This window comes from Manduca sexta, chromosome 17, assembly GCF_014839805.1.
Source record: "Manduca sexta isolate Smith_Timp_Sample1 chromosome 17, JHU_Msex_v1.0, whole genome shotgun sequence".
Classification (NCBI taxonomy): Eukaryota; Metazoa; Arthropoda; class Insecta; order Lepidoptera; family Sphingidae; genus Manduca; species Manduca sexta.
Window position 1 is genome coordinate 7,164,927 of NC_051131.1, and position 13,316 is coordinate 7,178,242.

Consider the following 13,316-nt stretch of genomic DNA (forward strand, 5'->3'; position numbering starts at 1 on the left):
TTAATTAGTGGATGTAATCAAATATGATGGTAACTGTGAATTTTCCCAACTTTGTTATTTCACTTTTTCACTTGATAGTTAGTCGTTAAACTCAAAGTGTCAATAAGCAACAATATTTGTTAATAATTGTAATATTGTCTTATGCAGAGAAAGAAGCTAGAAGAAACAGAAGAAGAATGGCGAAGCGTGATCAAAGAGGCTTTCATACGAAACGTGGGCACGCTTAAATCGCAGAGCAGCGCGTCGCAGTCCGCCATCACGCTGTACCCGTATCTCAAGGTGTTAGAGGTGAGTACTGTTTGACTTTATATAGGCCAAAGCACATGAGGGAGAGATCAGGTTGAGCTGCTTCGACAGTTTATGCTCGTGGCAGCATATTCGTACATGCTAGGATAACAATCACCATACACAAGTTATAAATCCCGCCGTAATTTCTCTCGAATATCAATCACTTCAAGATCAACCTGTGTATGTCCACTCGAACAAGCCACCAAAATTATGTCGATTGGCGAGTGACAATCATCTTGTCAATCAGTATATTTGCACCTCACCACACTTAATATCGGGTACAGTGGAATCACTTGTCACATACCTACCTTTACTTATTTGTTTTAGGTGGATCAATTTGTGGAGTTAATAATGTCGGAAATAAATAAACTGGTCGACGGAAGCGAAACGTACAGCCCGACTTTGAAGTTATTGCAGAGGGATTTAGGAACGCAAGTTTATCAAAAGTAAGTGTGATTGCATTATTTAAAATCTATAGTTGATTATCATTTTAATTTTCTTAGCGGTGCTGTTAGGTATCATGTTGAATAACTAATGTATGTGTTTTTTGTTTTGCTGAAACAAATGAGTTGTCTGAGATTGGTTTTTGTGATATAGGGACGCAACATATATTTTGCGGAACGCAGCAGAGTTTTTAGTGACAAACTATTGTCGACATTGTCTTCATTCAAATAATATTCAAAATCAATTAACAATGTAATGCAATTTAATGTTGTGTTAATGTATTTCGAATATTATTTCAATGAAGCCAATGTCGATAATCGTTTGACAAAAAAAATCTCCGCGCTGTGCTCCGCCAAACAAGCGTAGGCCCTTATGTTATGTTGATGGTTCATGTTAGGACAGATATAAAGACGAAGCATAGGTAAACTATGTACTCCTTTGTAAACTACGTATGAAGGCGTGTATTCATTTATTTCCCAGATATCAAATCGAGCAATACCGTCGCAACGGCGTGCTGGACAAGACGTTCACGATCTACGAGCAGTACTGCTCGTGGTACCTGCGCCGGCGCCCGCGCGGCGAGGGCGGCGCCGTGCTCAACGCGCGCCAGGCCTGGGCCGCGCTGCTGCACGCGCACGCCGACGGCCCGAGTCTGGTGCGGCACATCATTATATCATATATTATGGGCTTGTCTGTATGCTAGGATGTTTGGTATCTATTACATACAAACCGTTGAATGAATTTTGATTAAATTAAACACACAGGTAGATGTAAGTCTTAAAATTAACATAGGCAATTTTTCATCTCAAAAAGTTATTAACATAATTATTACAGGGTCAGATTTTAACGCATAGAACTTCTTGGTTAGCTAGTCTATTATGTGATTTGATTATCGTATTATTAGTTTGCTCATGTTATCACCCTTTAACGTCGTCACGTGATTATTATTTTGCTCTAGGATTACGAGGAATCGCCGTGGCCGATAGAGCTGCGTCAGAATATCGGAAAGTTTCTGTACAATATCATCATAAACGATGTGAAGATCGATGTCAATATGTTCAAACCGAAAGCTAAAGTGTGAGTTTAGTCATATTTTTGATACTGTTGCTAGAAATTCTGCTAGATTGACAAGTTTATTTCCATTTCATGTTTTCAAGTATGTAATACAATATTATAATGTGTGTGCGTGTGTGCAGTAAGAAGTTGCCGGCGGTGTACAAGGTGCACCGTCCGTGGGGCCGCTCGGTGCGGCAGGAGCTGAAGCCGCACCCGGTGCTGTGGCGCGCGTGCGCCGGCGCCGCCCGCCGCGCGCTGCGCCTGCGCACGGCGCTCGCGCCCGCCGCCGCGCCGCCCGCGCCCTGGACCAGCCCGCGCCGCGGCGCGTACCTGCTCACGCCGCCGCCGCTCATTCGCATGCCCTACTACGTCTCCAACCAGTGGAAGCGGCTCGACGAAGCGCCGCCGGAGACGCTGTACCCTGTACTCGACAGCCTTAACCAACTCGGAGAAGTGCCGTGGCTCATCAACAAACCTATACTAGATCTCCAGGTCAAGATATTCAGGTAACCGCTTAAGTAAATATTATATTAAGGCGATACCTCAAGGTCCATTTTCATACATTTTGTTTCGGCTTTAATCTGGGTAACTAAACAAGTATTGGCAAGTAAAGAATTTAAATTCACGTCTAGTTAGTGATTAGTTCTCGCAGTTGAAAGAAAAACGTAAAAATAATTAATAATCATGGATATTTCGGCCTTTAAAATTTCATCAAATTTGACAAGTACGTATTGTTAGTGTGAGTGACGGCTGACTGAGTATACCGGCACAAATGAGAACTATATATAAATGATTAACGCTGTCGCAGCAAAATAACCGTGAGATGGCGTTATTTATTCTTTTCAAATTGGATATATCGTAGTAGAATATACATGAATCATTTAAAACACATCAAATATGATATGCCTTTTAAATAATTTTGTAATGGGAAAAATAGAAAATAGAAATGAGGAGAATCACTAACTTTTATCACGACAGAGGGCGCACTGTACCTTGGCTTGACAAAACAAACGTCAAATCGTATGACGTATCACTGAGTGTTTATGAATATAATATACTTTTGTTCCAAATGCCTCAATGCAGTGCGTTAAATTGTAAAACAGAGGAATACATTTATTTCCAAAGGAAAGTAAACGTAGAAAGCAATGGGAATCTGCGTTACGTATAAAAACTTCGAAGCTAGTAGCACAGCACGATTGTGTGTTGCGCATTTTACAGAAAAAGATTATTACGGGAAAATCAATTATACAGGTGAGTCACTATAGAATTTCTATGTGATTTACCTATTTCCATTAATTTTAATTACTTCGTGCTAATTATTTTTGTTTTTATGATTTCAGGTTATGAGCTCCTTGCAAAATTTCTTAAAAAGACAGCTGTGCTATCTGTGTTCTTCTTAACGAAGATAAAACCAGAAAATCCAGCTGCTGTGGCACATCAACAACGTATTGAACGAAGAAGTCAGTCGAGTAACAAATGTAGATAATTCACAACCATCAAGTAGCAAAGTTAACCTAATAAGTGACAGAGACAATTTACTGGAAGTTGATCATGGAGAAGCGAGTCAAAACCAGAAGACAAAAGTGCAGTAGGATGTACATATATTATGCATGAATTTATATCTAAGGGCACTCAAGTTGATCAAGAACACAAATATGGGTTTATGAATAGATATAAAGATGATAATGCCACTATTAAGTTTTACACAGGTTTTGAATCATATAAAAATTTAATTTAGTCTACTCAGCTCTTAGTCCAGTGGTTCACAAAATAAAATATTATGGCAGCAATGTGATTATTCTTAGCAGTGATTCTAATTCTAATTTATTAGTTGGTGCAATACCTGGTAGCTTGCTGTTATATTGTTCCCAAGCATTTGCAGGATTGATAAGTGATCAGTAGGCAGTGGAACAAAGTGACCTTTTAGCAAAATGTGAAAGTGGTAGTAGTATACTGACTGACAGAGGATTTATGATACAATATATATTTCATCAGACAAAAATGTGACCATTAGGATTCCCAGTTTCTTAAAAGAAAAATTTCAGTTGCCTGGTCTTAATGTAATAAAAGATAGGGAGCTTGCAAACAAAGGAGTTCATATAGAAAGAATAATAGGATTAACAAAGACAAACAAAATTTAAAAATGAATTAGACCATAACTATATCCCAATAGTGAGCAAAATCTTTTTTTATGTTTTATGTGCTAAACATCTACAATTTCAGGAATTATACTATTACTATATTGTGAAAGATATTAGATAAAAAGATGTAATTATTTCAATTTATTTATTAATTGTAAATAGTTCTTATACACATACTTATTTACATTTCTGGTTCTAAATTATGTACATAAAAGTTTAACAAATTTGTCAACATGCCATTAATAAATGAGTCATCTCTATTAATGAATATTATTTTCATATCCTCAAATGTGTAAACAATAAAATTGCAATATTGCTCCCCGAACAATAAAGTTGGCTTTGGATTTGGGCATAATATGGATGCTGCTTTTTTAAATGTAATTCTCCATTAAGTATTTTTAAGTAAGGCACAGTCACAGAGGTTATTTTATAATATCTAGCAGCATATGGACACTTAACCTCAACAATAGTATCTTTACCCAATATACCGTCTGGAGAAACAGCCAGAAAAGGATATTCAAATGATATAATGAATCCACTTTTTTTATTTTTAGTCCATAATCTCTATCATATTTGGCAATGGAAATAGTTTCTTGGATTTTACTATGCACAACTAACATAGTCTGCACAGCTTTGGGGGCCAAAATCATATCGATTACATATATTTTTGGTACTCATATGTTTTACTGTGGCACACTAAATGAAACATACTGGCAGTAATCCTGCATGATCTTTCATGCCACTCAGAGGAATCACTTTGGGCTCTTGTATTCTTCTCACTTCCTGAATTTGTTCAGATATAATATTTTTAATAATAGCTTCTCTAGTAAAATATCTATTGGAGTCCTATCTACATAGGTGTAACGATCCCATTCAATGCCATGTGGATTTGCGGGTTCACATGTCTGTAATAAAGGTATTGAGCTTCCATCATATCCCATTACTAAAATTTTCACATAATCAGCATAACTGTCCATAATATCAGTAAGTATCTTTTAGTGTGTTATAAGTACAAGATTTCAATCTCTTGTTGGGGTAAAATTGCCTGCCTACGGTGGCGTAGTTGTATTGCATGTCCGGTACAATAGCGCTCTGAGGTCCTGGGTTCGAATCCCGGGTCGGGCAAAGTGATATTTGGGTTTTTCTGCTCAGTATCAGCCCGGAGTCTGGAATTTGTGCCCGATATGGGCTCGCCCCCTATCACATCATGGGACGGAACATACTTGGCGAAAAGTGGGTGCCCTAGTTGCGCCTCTGCATACCCCTTCGGGGATAAAATGCGTGATGTTATGTATGTTATGTTGGGTAAATTTTGAGCTGCAATGGGTGAATTATAAAATACTTTCTTGGGTCTATTGAATGTCATTAATTTTTGAGTACTTGACAGATGCAATTTAATATTTTTTTTGTGTACCATCCAACAATACAGAGACATGTTTGCAACATGCTTGAGTACCACTGCCTGCAGCACAATCGCAATGGCATTCTTCAATTACTCCATCTTTACTTAATTTTATATCCACAAAGTATACCATTTTTTTCATACTGGCTTTACATTGTCCTCGCAAGTGGGTATAAATGCCATCTGTGGAATAGCGGGCAGTCACAAGATGTCGAAATTCGTACAGGAGTTGTCCTTTATGCTGAGTATTATATCTGCAAAAACAATAATGTAGTAAGAAAATATAATATAATGTTATCAAGATATCATGATATATGAGTGTAGGTATACCAATTTAAATACATAAAATTTACACTGTCATCTTTGTAAACAACTGCCTAAGATTATAATCATTACATATGGGTACATAACTTTCAAAATATTCCTGTATTGCTTGTCTCGTAATCATTGGTAAAGAAGTGTCCGCAATTATGTCTCTGAAAGTATCAGTGGCTGGACTCAGATATGCGATCTCCTCTTGGATCTCGCAGTCAACACCAAAATTTTTATTCCGGTCATTAGATTGCAATCTATAACAAAAACAAGAACTGAGGTCCGAGAACAAGAAAATAAGGCATATAAGCGAATTATAACCTAAATATTATAGTATTTACCTTTCTATCAAATTAGCCTTTTTTTCCGGCAATTGACGCATTTCTTTTACGAACCTCAACTTTAAGTTGAGGCACAGTCATGAAAGCGTACATATTTTAATGAATTAGCACTTCAAATTTCTTGAAATAGCGTCTTCACTTACGTCAAGAAAAGTAAACAACGGTAAACAAAGTACACTCGTGTACCTCCATTGTTATGAGTATTTGATAGAAGCTTTATTTATGATTTGACATATTACAACCGACGTTGCCGCTCTTCCTATTGACCGTCGTCAAGGTCGTGAAGTGAACCTATGGGACGTTGCCAGCTCAATACCCTGTTGGGTCTAAGGTAAAAAGTAAGTTTCATCACATTACGTTAATGTCACTACTATTGCACGCGGTTTTGCCTGTGCAAAATTTTAGATTTAAAATTATAAATAAGATCGCCTGAGAATTTTACCTGTATTTAATATAATGTAATTTGTAAATGTGACGATCGATAAAAGAATATAATATATAGTTTTTCAATAAAAGTTATGATTTTGTTTCTATTTATTAACTTCTCCCTCGGGATAGGTGCTTTAAAATCGTATTTTATACAGTAACTTTTCAAATAAAACTATTTACGGATTTTATCGTGGTGATTTATATTATTATTTTCTCCCTAATGCTATATGTACTTATATTGGGAGAAAATAATAATATATATCACCGCGATAAAATACGTAAATAGACAATATTTCAAAGATAAAAAAATAAACAATACATAATAAAAATAAGATCTATGGAGCTTTCAATTAAATAAAGAATAATTGGACGACAGGAGTTAACAACATATCAGCAATTAATTCTTTTGACAGAAGTTTATATAATCATATTACCGATATATTTAATTGTATTTTTCATTTCAGTGTTTGTATCTTCCAGTATTATATATTAGTCTATGTTTGTTTCGATTTTATACAGTAATCATCTATTATAAATAAATATTTCATTTGTAAAACTTAAATTCCAATCGCCGTAGCGTAACTCAGGAAGATATTTTTTTATATAAATACCTCATACCAAAGTCTGTTTTACAACAATAAATCAAATAAAATAAAATTTCACTCGACGGTCGTATTATATACGGCCAAATTGAATAACCGCTTTTTCATTATAAGAACAGTACATTACAACCACCTCCGTGACTTGTGACGGCCATTGCATTCCAGGCTTTTACAAAAACATGACGTTACTCGCGATAAAAAACAACCTTATGTGGTGGGTGTGAGGTCGAATTTGTGTTTAGTCCATCAATACTTATGATTTTCTGTTTCATGTTTTGTTTGAATTTATCGACGACGCTAATTTTTGTTATCACATTTGCAAGGAGTTTAGTTCAGCCTTTAGGATTCGATACAAGACAACATAATGGTGGTCTCGGTGTATGTACACCTTTGATGTACACGTATACACGTGCTATACCAAAATATCTGTATGAAGCTCCGTCATGCACCGTCAGTGCTAGCACAACTGAAGCTGCGTTGGAACCAGAACTAACCAATTGATCCCAACCGGATACCGATGCCTATCTACTACCTGTGGAAATGATTTCTAGTAACAACCTGCAATTGGTAATTGGATAACTGATTGTGGACTCGAAGCACGAACTTCAGTGGGCATTTAATGTGCCAAAACATACTCGGGTTATTGTTTCCAAATTCAATATGCCAGTGAAAAACAAAAGGGTTTTCATAGTCTTTCCACATTTTAATGCAGCATGTGTGATGAAATTTGGCACCATTGTTCTGAAAGGGATAACACAAACATAATATGCTTTATGTGGGCAATCATAACAGCTTGCAGATATTACACGCGAGTGGCTAATATGATAATCTTTGTGGACTCGCCAAATATGGCTGGTATTATATTTCTTGCAATTGAAAAACGACAATACATGGGACAAATAATTGACTACGGAAAGAAAGAAACCTGGTGACTAAGATAGATTTATTGCCAGTGTAAAAAGGTATATATTGGATGCTACTCTATATATTACTGTTTATATGTAAGGGGGATTATGAATTGAAAAGAATAGATTTAAACAGACCTAGTTGCTGTAAAAAAATTACAGAGCCGTTTACGGCAATGGAATCTAAAATAAAAAATTTCAAGAGTGAAGAAATGCATAGTCTCCATTATTTAAATTTTATTAGAGATGGAGATTCTTCTGTGTTTGCTAATGTGAAAGAAAAAGTACAACATGGGAACTAAATAAAAAAATTGACACCAGTGCACAAGGTAATTTATTGTATCCAATATCCATAGACCTTTATCTCCTTGGCATAGTGTTAGTTGTTTTATCATGAGGCCGGAGATTCCAAGGTTTTGTTACCATTTATGGGTGATAGGATTTTGAATGCCTCAAATATGATTGGTGTCATAAAATCTCAACTAAATTATTAGTGTAACATTCTTGGTAAAGACTGCTGGTCCCACCACACATTGAAGTAGAATAAAAAAGGAATGTTCAGATACAATTAATGCTTCACATAAATGTTTTGTATTTGTAATCATTAATACCTGGTGGTGTGAACTACTACTATGCTATGCTAATTATCATGATAACTTGCTATATGTCAATATTGTAATTCACCTTTTACTTGGCCGACTAAACATTGAACTTGAATTGATAATGTAATGTGGATAAACATATACTATATTACTACTCACATTTCAGATTTTAGCTAATACAAAGCTTCCACACTATGGATGAAATATTTTTAAACCAAGGTTACTGAAGAACTACTGTGCAATAAATTATTGTACGTGAGAGCAATGGTCAGCCTAGTTCCATGGCTGATGATTTTCAGATTCGGCCACCGCATGTATTTGGAAACTATGAGAAGAGGAAAAATTTACTACTCTTTCCATTCGTAATTTATAATATAATTTGTACATAGTGTTACTTTTGTAAAATTAGCCAGACAAATGTGATTTGTTATCTATAATAAAAATATAAAACTATAAACTGGTAAATCATTTGCCATTGTATTCAAATTTAATTAGAGTATGTCATGTTTTAAGTTTGAGAAATCATTTCAGAATTGTGGCATTTTACTTAAAACAAATAAAACCAAAAACTTTCTTCCAAATATTGTATTTCAGTAAAATCAATGTCCATATTTTCATGACTGGAGCTGGCTGGACAGTCATCCTATGATTCTGAAGAACTACTACTGTCATCTTTAAGATTTATTATAATTCTTTCAATGTCCTCTTACAGGGTATGTTCTCTCTTGTAATAGTCATTTTAAATTTTTCTTACATGTTGACATGAGATTTTCCAATCATCTTCGGGTTATGTCTTGAAACGCACTCACATATGCTTCCTTTAACAAACAAATAATTACTTTTGATTTGGATAATAAATGAATATTAAATTGTAAATTATTATTAAACCTGTACTTTGAATGAATCATTTCATTATTATAACATTAATATTTTATACAATATGAGCTGCTTCTGTTTTGCTATGCCCCATATAAGCTCAATGAGATTTAAATCACAGTAGTAAGGTGGAACCCTTACCACTCTACCTCTACCTACCTACCTACCTACACTACACCTCAATTAGTAATTACTAATTATTGATGCAAGTATCTCAAGATGACGTGGACAATCTTTAAACTAATTTTGTCATATGAATGTAAACATTACCTACGGGCTTGATAATATATTGCAAGATATAGAAAAATACTTAGTGCAAGTAGTAAAAATCACTCCAGACTCATCAAAACTTATAAAGTACACTTAAATTATTAACAAAATAAACTTCCACTTACCAGATCCGATAGAATTGTTTTTGCTTCTTGTTCAGCTAGACATGGTCGGTAAAAGTTTTATATATAATTTCTCTCGCGAACCTTATTATTCGCGGCTTATTCATTTTGTATCGCGAATAGTATCTTCTAGTTCTTATTGCAAAATTTTAATAAAAGACAACACCGACACTATTTATAAAACTTCACAAACGTCAAAAATGTGATAATGTTGCCAGGTAAAATAAAGGATTAGTTCCATTTCTACACTTTTTTGCCAAGCTATAAAACACTAATTTATTTATTCCCAATTTTTCATGACCCATTACAAATATGCACCAACAATGATGCGATACGAGAGATTACGTTAAATTTTTCGAGACCTTGAAATATGTTTTCTGCATTAGTACCATCTAGTGGTCCTATATAAAAATTACTTTCGATATGTGTGCGTGCGTATATGTACACGAAATACCGATCTTTCTGCTTCAGCTAACTTAAACGGTACTATTCTCAGATATTCGTTATGATGAAGCAAAATAAATATATAGATAAATTGTAGCATAGTATATACCTCTAGCATATAGCAAAAAATTTTCTAGAAACAAAGTATTTTGGACGTAATTATAAAAAATGTGACTTTTTGTGACTTCAATGCCATCTAGCGAAAAAATTGCGGCGGAGCCATGAACGGATCCGCCTTAAGCAATGTCCATTGCAACGTCATCAGAACGTGTGTTTATAAGGTTCATAATACTTTTTTGTACTCTCATTAATACCCAAATACCCAAGGGACCATTAGGGAACAAAAGAACATCTGCCTGCTATTATTATTATTATTTCTCACCTCTCGTATTGTAAGAATAGCTGATAATATTGTGTTGAAGTTGTCGTTTAACTTATATCTTTTCGTTGTGCTACATATTTCTGTACGTGCGGATGTATTTTATTCTGTTTTTAATTGTGAAGACGATTTCGAATGATTTTAGACACGATTTTAACTTTAGTGAAAACTACTTTTTTTATTAGTATTTTGACTTTTAAAAGTCTTTTAAACTACTTTTTTTTTTAAGTTTTTTAAACTACTTTTAATTAGCATTTTGACTTTTAAAAGTCTTTCAAAGCACAGCACAACTAAAAGATATAAGTTGAACGACAACTTCAACACAATATTATCAGCTATTCTTACAATAAGTGAGGTTAGAAATAATAATAATAATAGCAGGCAGATGTTCTTTTGTTCCCTAATAGTCCCTTGGGTATTTGGGTATTAATGAGAGTACAAAAAAAGTATTATGAACATTATAAACACACGTTCTGATGACGTTGCAATGGACATTGCTTAACATTGAATTTCTTAACATTTTCGCTTATAACTTTTTATTTATAGTTCTACGACAAAAAGTTACTGGACCAAAGTTGTAGAGAATTTAATTTGCAACAAAAATGTTTATACATTTTTTTTGTCAGATAAATAGTTTAAGAGATACATCGTAAAAACCATTTCAACCCTTATTTTCAAGATGGCGGCCGTAGGACAAGGGTGGCGACCCCACAAACTTGGATTAGCTTTAGACTGACCCCCTCTACTACTTCAAACAAATAAAATTGCGTCCTCTAAAAAACGTAACCCCAAATGTAACTTTTCTATGGACTAAAAAGAGTATAGAGGATGACGAATATGGTCACGTGACATGCGGCACTTTGAGTGCATAAAATGCCGTCGACTCCGCCCCTTACAATAGTGATATGCTAGTACCACAAACTTTGTATCAATATCGAAAAATGAAAAGAGAGATAAATAAGCCCAAAAAAAGATCAAATACAAAAGGGGTTAGGTTCTACCATACTATAAATATTAGACAAACTGTAACTGATTAATAAGTAACAATTTTTAAAGAAAGCAGTACCTGTTGTGACAAACGTCCAGTTGTGATTAATTCATTTTGTACATTTGCATGTTGCACTATTCCTTGCTAAAAATATAAGTTACAGATTACGATATTTAATACATGATAAATTGAATGAGATAGCGTAGCCAGAAATTATTTGGTTGGTATTATTTTATAATAAGTTATTATGCTCTTTGATGGAGAAACATAACTATGTCTCAGCAAAACTAAAATCAATGAGCGTAAAGATGGTGGTTAAGATAATCAATTATAATAATTATTTGCAATAACAACAATATAATTATATATCTATTTCCGTGCATGCAAAGGCATTGCTTGAAATATTAGACCACAATTGTAAAAATATATTTTGTTTCATTTGTTACGCAAAAACAATTCTATTATTATTCATAGCAATATATTATAGTAATATTACTATTAGGTGAAGTATAATAATCATTACTATTTTTCTTATCGGGAATATTGTTGGAAAACAGTTACCTTTTACTAGCGGTATTTTTAACGTGTGGTTTATGCAATTCTTCTCAAAAAGTAAAGAACGAATATATGTATTTGGTGTAGGATTCTAATCACGTCGCCCAATATTCTCAATCCATTTAACACTGGTTTTTAAATTTTATGGTAATCTAAAAATATTCTAATTTCACTTAGTTTGTCGTTCTGGATAATACAATATTGATGTGTGCTCTAACATTCTTTCAAAGATAAAACCGTAACTGATAGACGGACGTCTGTTGAAATATCGATATCAATAATTTCCAAACAAATCCACCCATCCTTAAGCTCGTGTGTAAACAAACATAATGATTTTAATGTATATATAACACGTCTAAAAGGGTCCAAAGCTTAACAAACCAGATCCACATATAATTTTAAATGATAAAGACAAATCCAAAAAGAAAATATACAAAGGTATTTACTATTATATATTTACTAATGTTCGGTAAAAACAGTTATTAACTTATGAAAAGATATTTCGGGGTCTTTCTTGCGTGAATTCGACTTGCATCCTTTTACACAACACTGAGTTATTTTCGAAACTTAACAAATACACTAATAAATAAACAAAACAATTGAGAATATTATTATATTACTTTAAATTCAATATTTATGAAGATTTGTTTACATCGTTTGACACTTCATGTACTTGCTGACTGAGCTGCAATAAATGGCGTCTTCTGCCGCAAGGCGGTCCCAGTGTGTTGAAGTGAACGAAATATTGCCATATTCGAAGAAAACAGTTATTTTTTGTCCTTTTTTGTTGTGTGCCAAATAAGCTTTGAGTAAAAGAGATAGACATATATATTTACAATTCTGCGTCGATTTCCCTAACATAAATATAACTTATTCATATAGCTAACTTTTGAGGCTTGGCCTCTTTATTATTTAGTCATTGGTTTCTCAGCTTTGTTTATCTGACGGCTTGCTGTTTGTTCAGCTTTGTTTATCTGCTAGCCAATTAGATTCAGGTTATATCTCAATATTAGCCAATCACAACGGCCCTATGTCTACGCACTGCGAAGGCTGCCATGCCGTCAGCACTGAGAAAGAGACTTGTTATCACTGCAATACTCCGTCCTTAGATAAATAACGTCTATGAATAAGGGAGACATTCTTAATGAAACTTATCTATA

General features: G+C 34.2%; 1 protein-coding gene and 2 long non-coding RNA genes across 6 annotated transcripts in view; 2 read left to right on the forward strand and 1 right to left on the reverse strand.

Moving 5' to 3' along the window:
• Positions 1-2,723, forward strand: part of LOC119189554 (DNA-directed RNA polymerase, mitochondrial-like) — a 36,011-nt gene extending 33,288 nt beyond the window's left edge. Inside the window, exons 2-6 of the mRNA XM_037439581.1 lie at positions 148-288; positions 616-734; positions 1,213-1,387; positions 1,691-1,809; positions 1,929-2,723. Coding sequence (XP_037295478.1) covers positions 148-288; positions 616-734; positions 1,213-1,387; positions 1,691-1,809; positions 1,929-2,298 — 924 coding nt within the window. The 3' untranslated portion in view covers positions 2,299-2,723. The remainder of the gene's footprint in view (positions 1-147; positions 289-615; positions 735-1,212; positions 1,388-1,690; positions 1,810-1,928) is intronic.
• Positions 2,724-2,800: 77 nt separating this feature from the next.
• On the forward strand, positions 2,801-4,189 carry LOC119189576. The gene is made up of 2 exons (XR_005112488.1): positions 2,801-3,039; positions 3,129-4,189. It is a non-coding gene; the product is annotated as an uncharacterized LOC119189576 (long non-coding RNA).
• LOC119189575 lies at positions 4,061-6,826 on the reverse strand. 4 transcript variants are annotated; one of them, XR_005112487.1, is made up of 3 exons: positions 5,985-6,440; positions 5,462-5,900; positions 4,061-4,834 (listed from the first exon to the last, which is right to left on the reverse strand). It is a non-coding gene; the product is annotated as an uncharacterized LOC119189575 (long non-coding RNA). The 4 variants fall into 4 exon arrangements; XR_005112486.1 differs by having other exon boundaries at positions 5,344-5,900; XR_005112485.1 differs by lacking the exon at positions 4,061-4,834 and having other exon boundaries at positions 5,299-5,585; positions 5,662-5,900; positions 5,985-6,432.
• Positions 6,827-13,316: the final 6,490 nt, after the last annotated feature.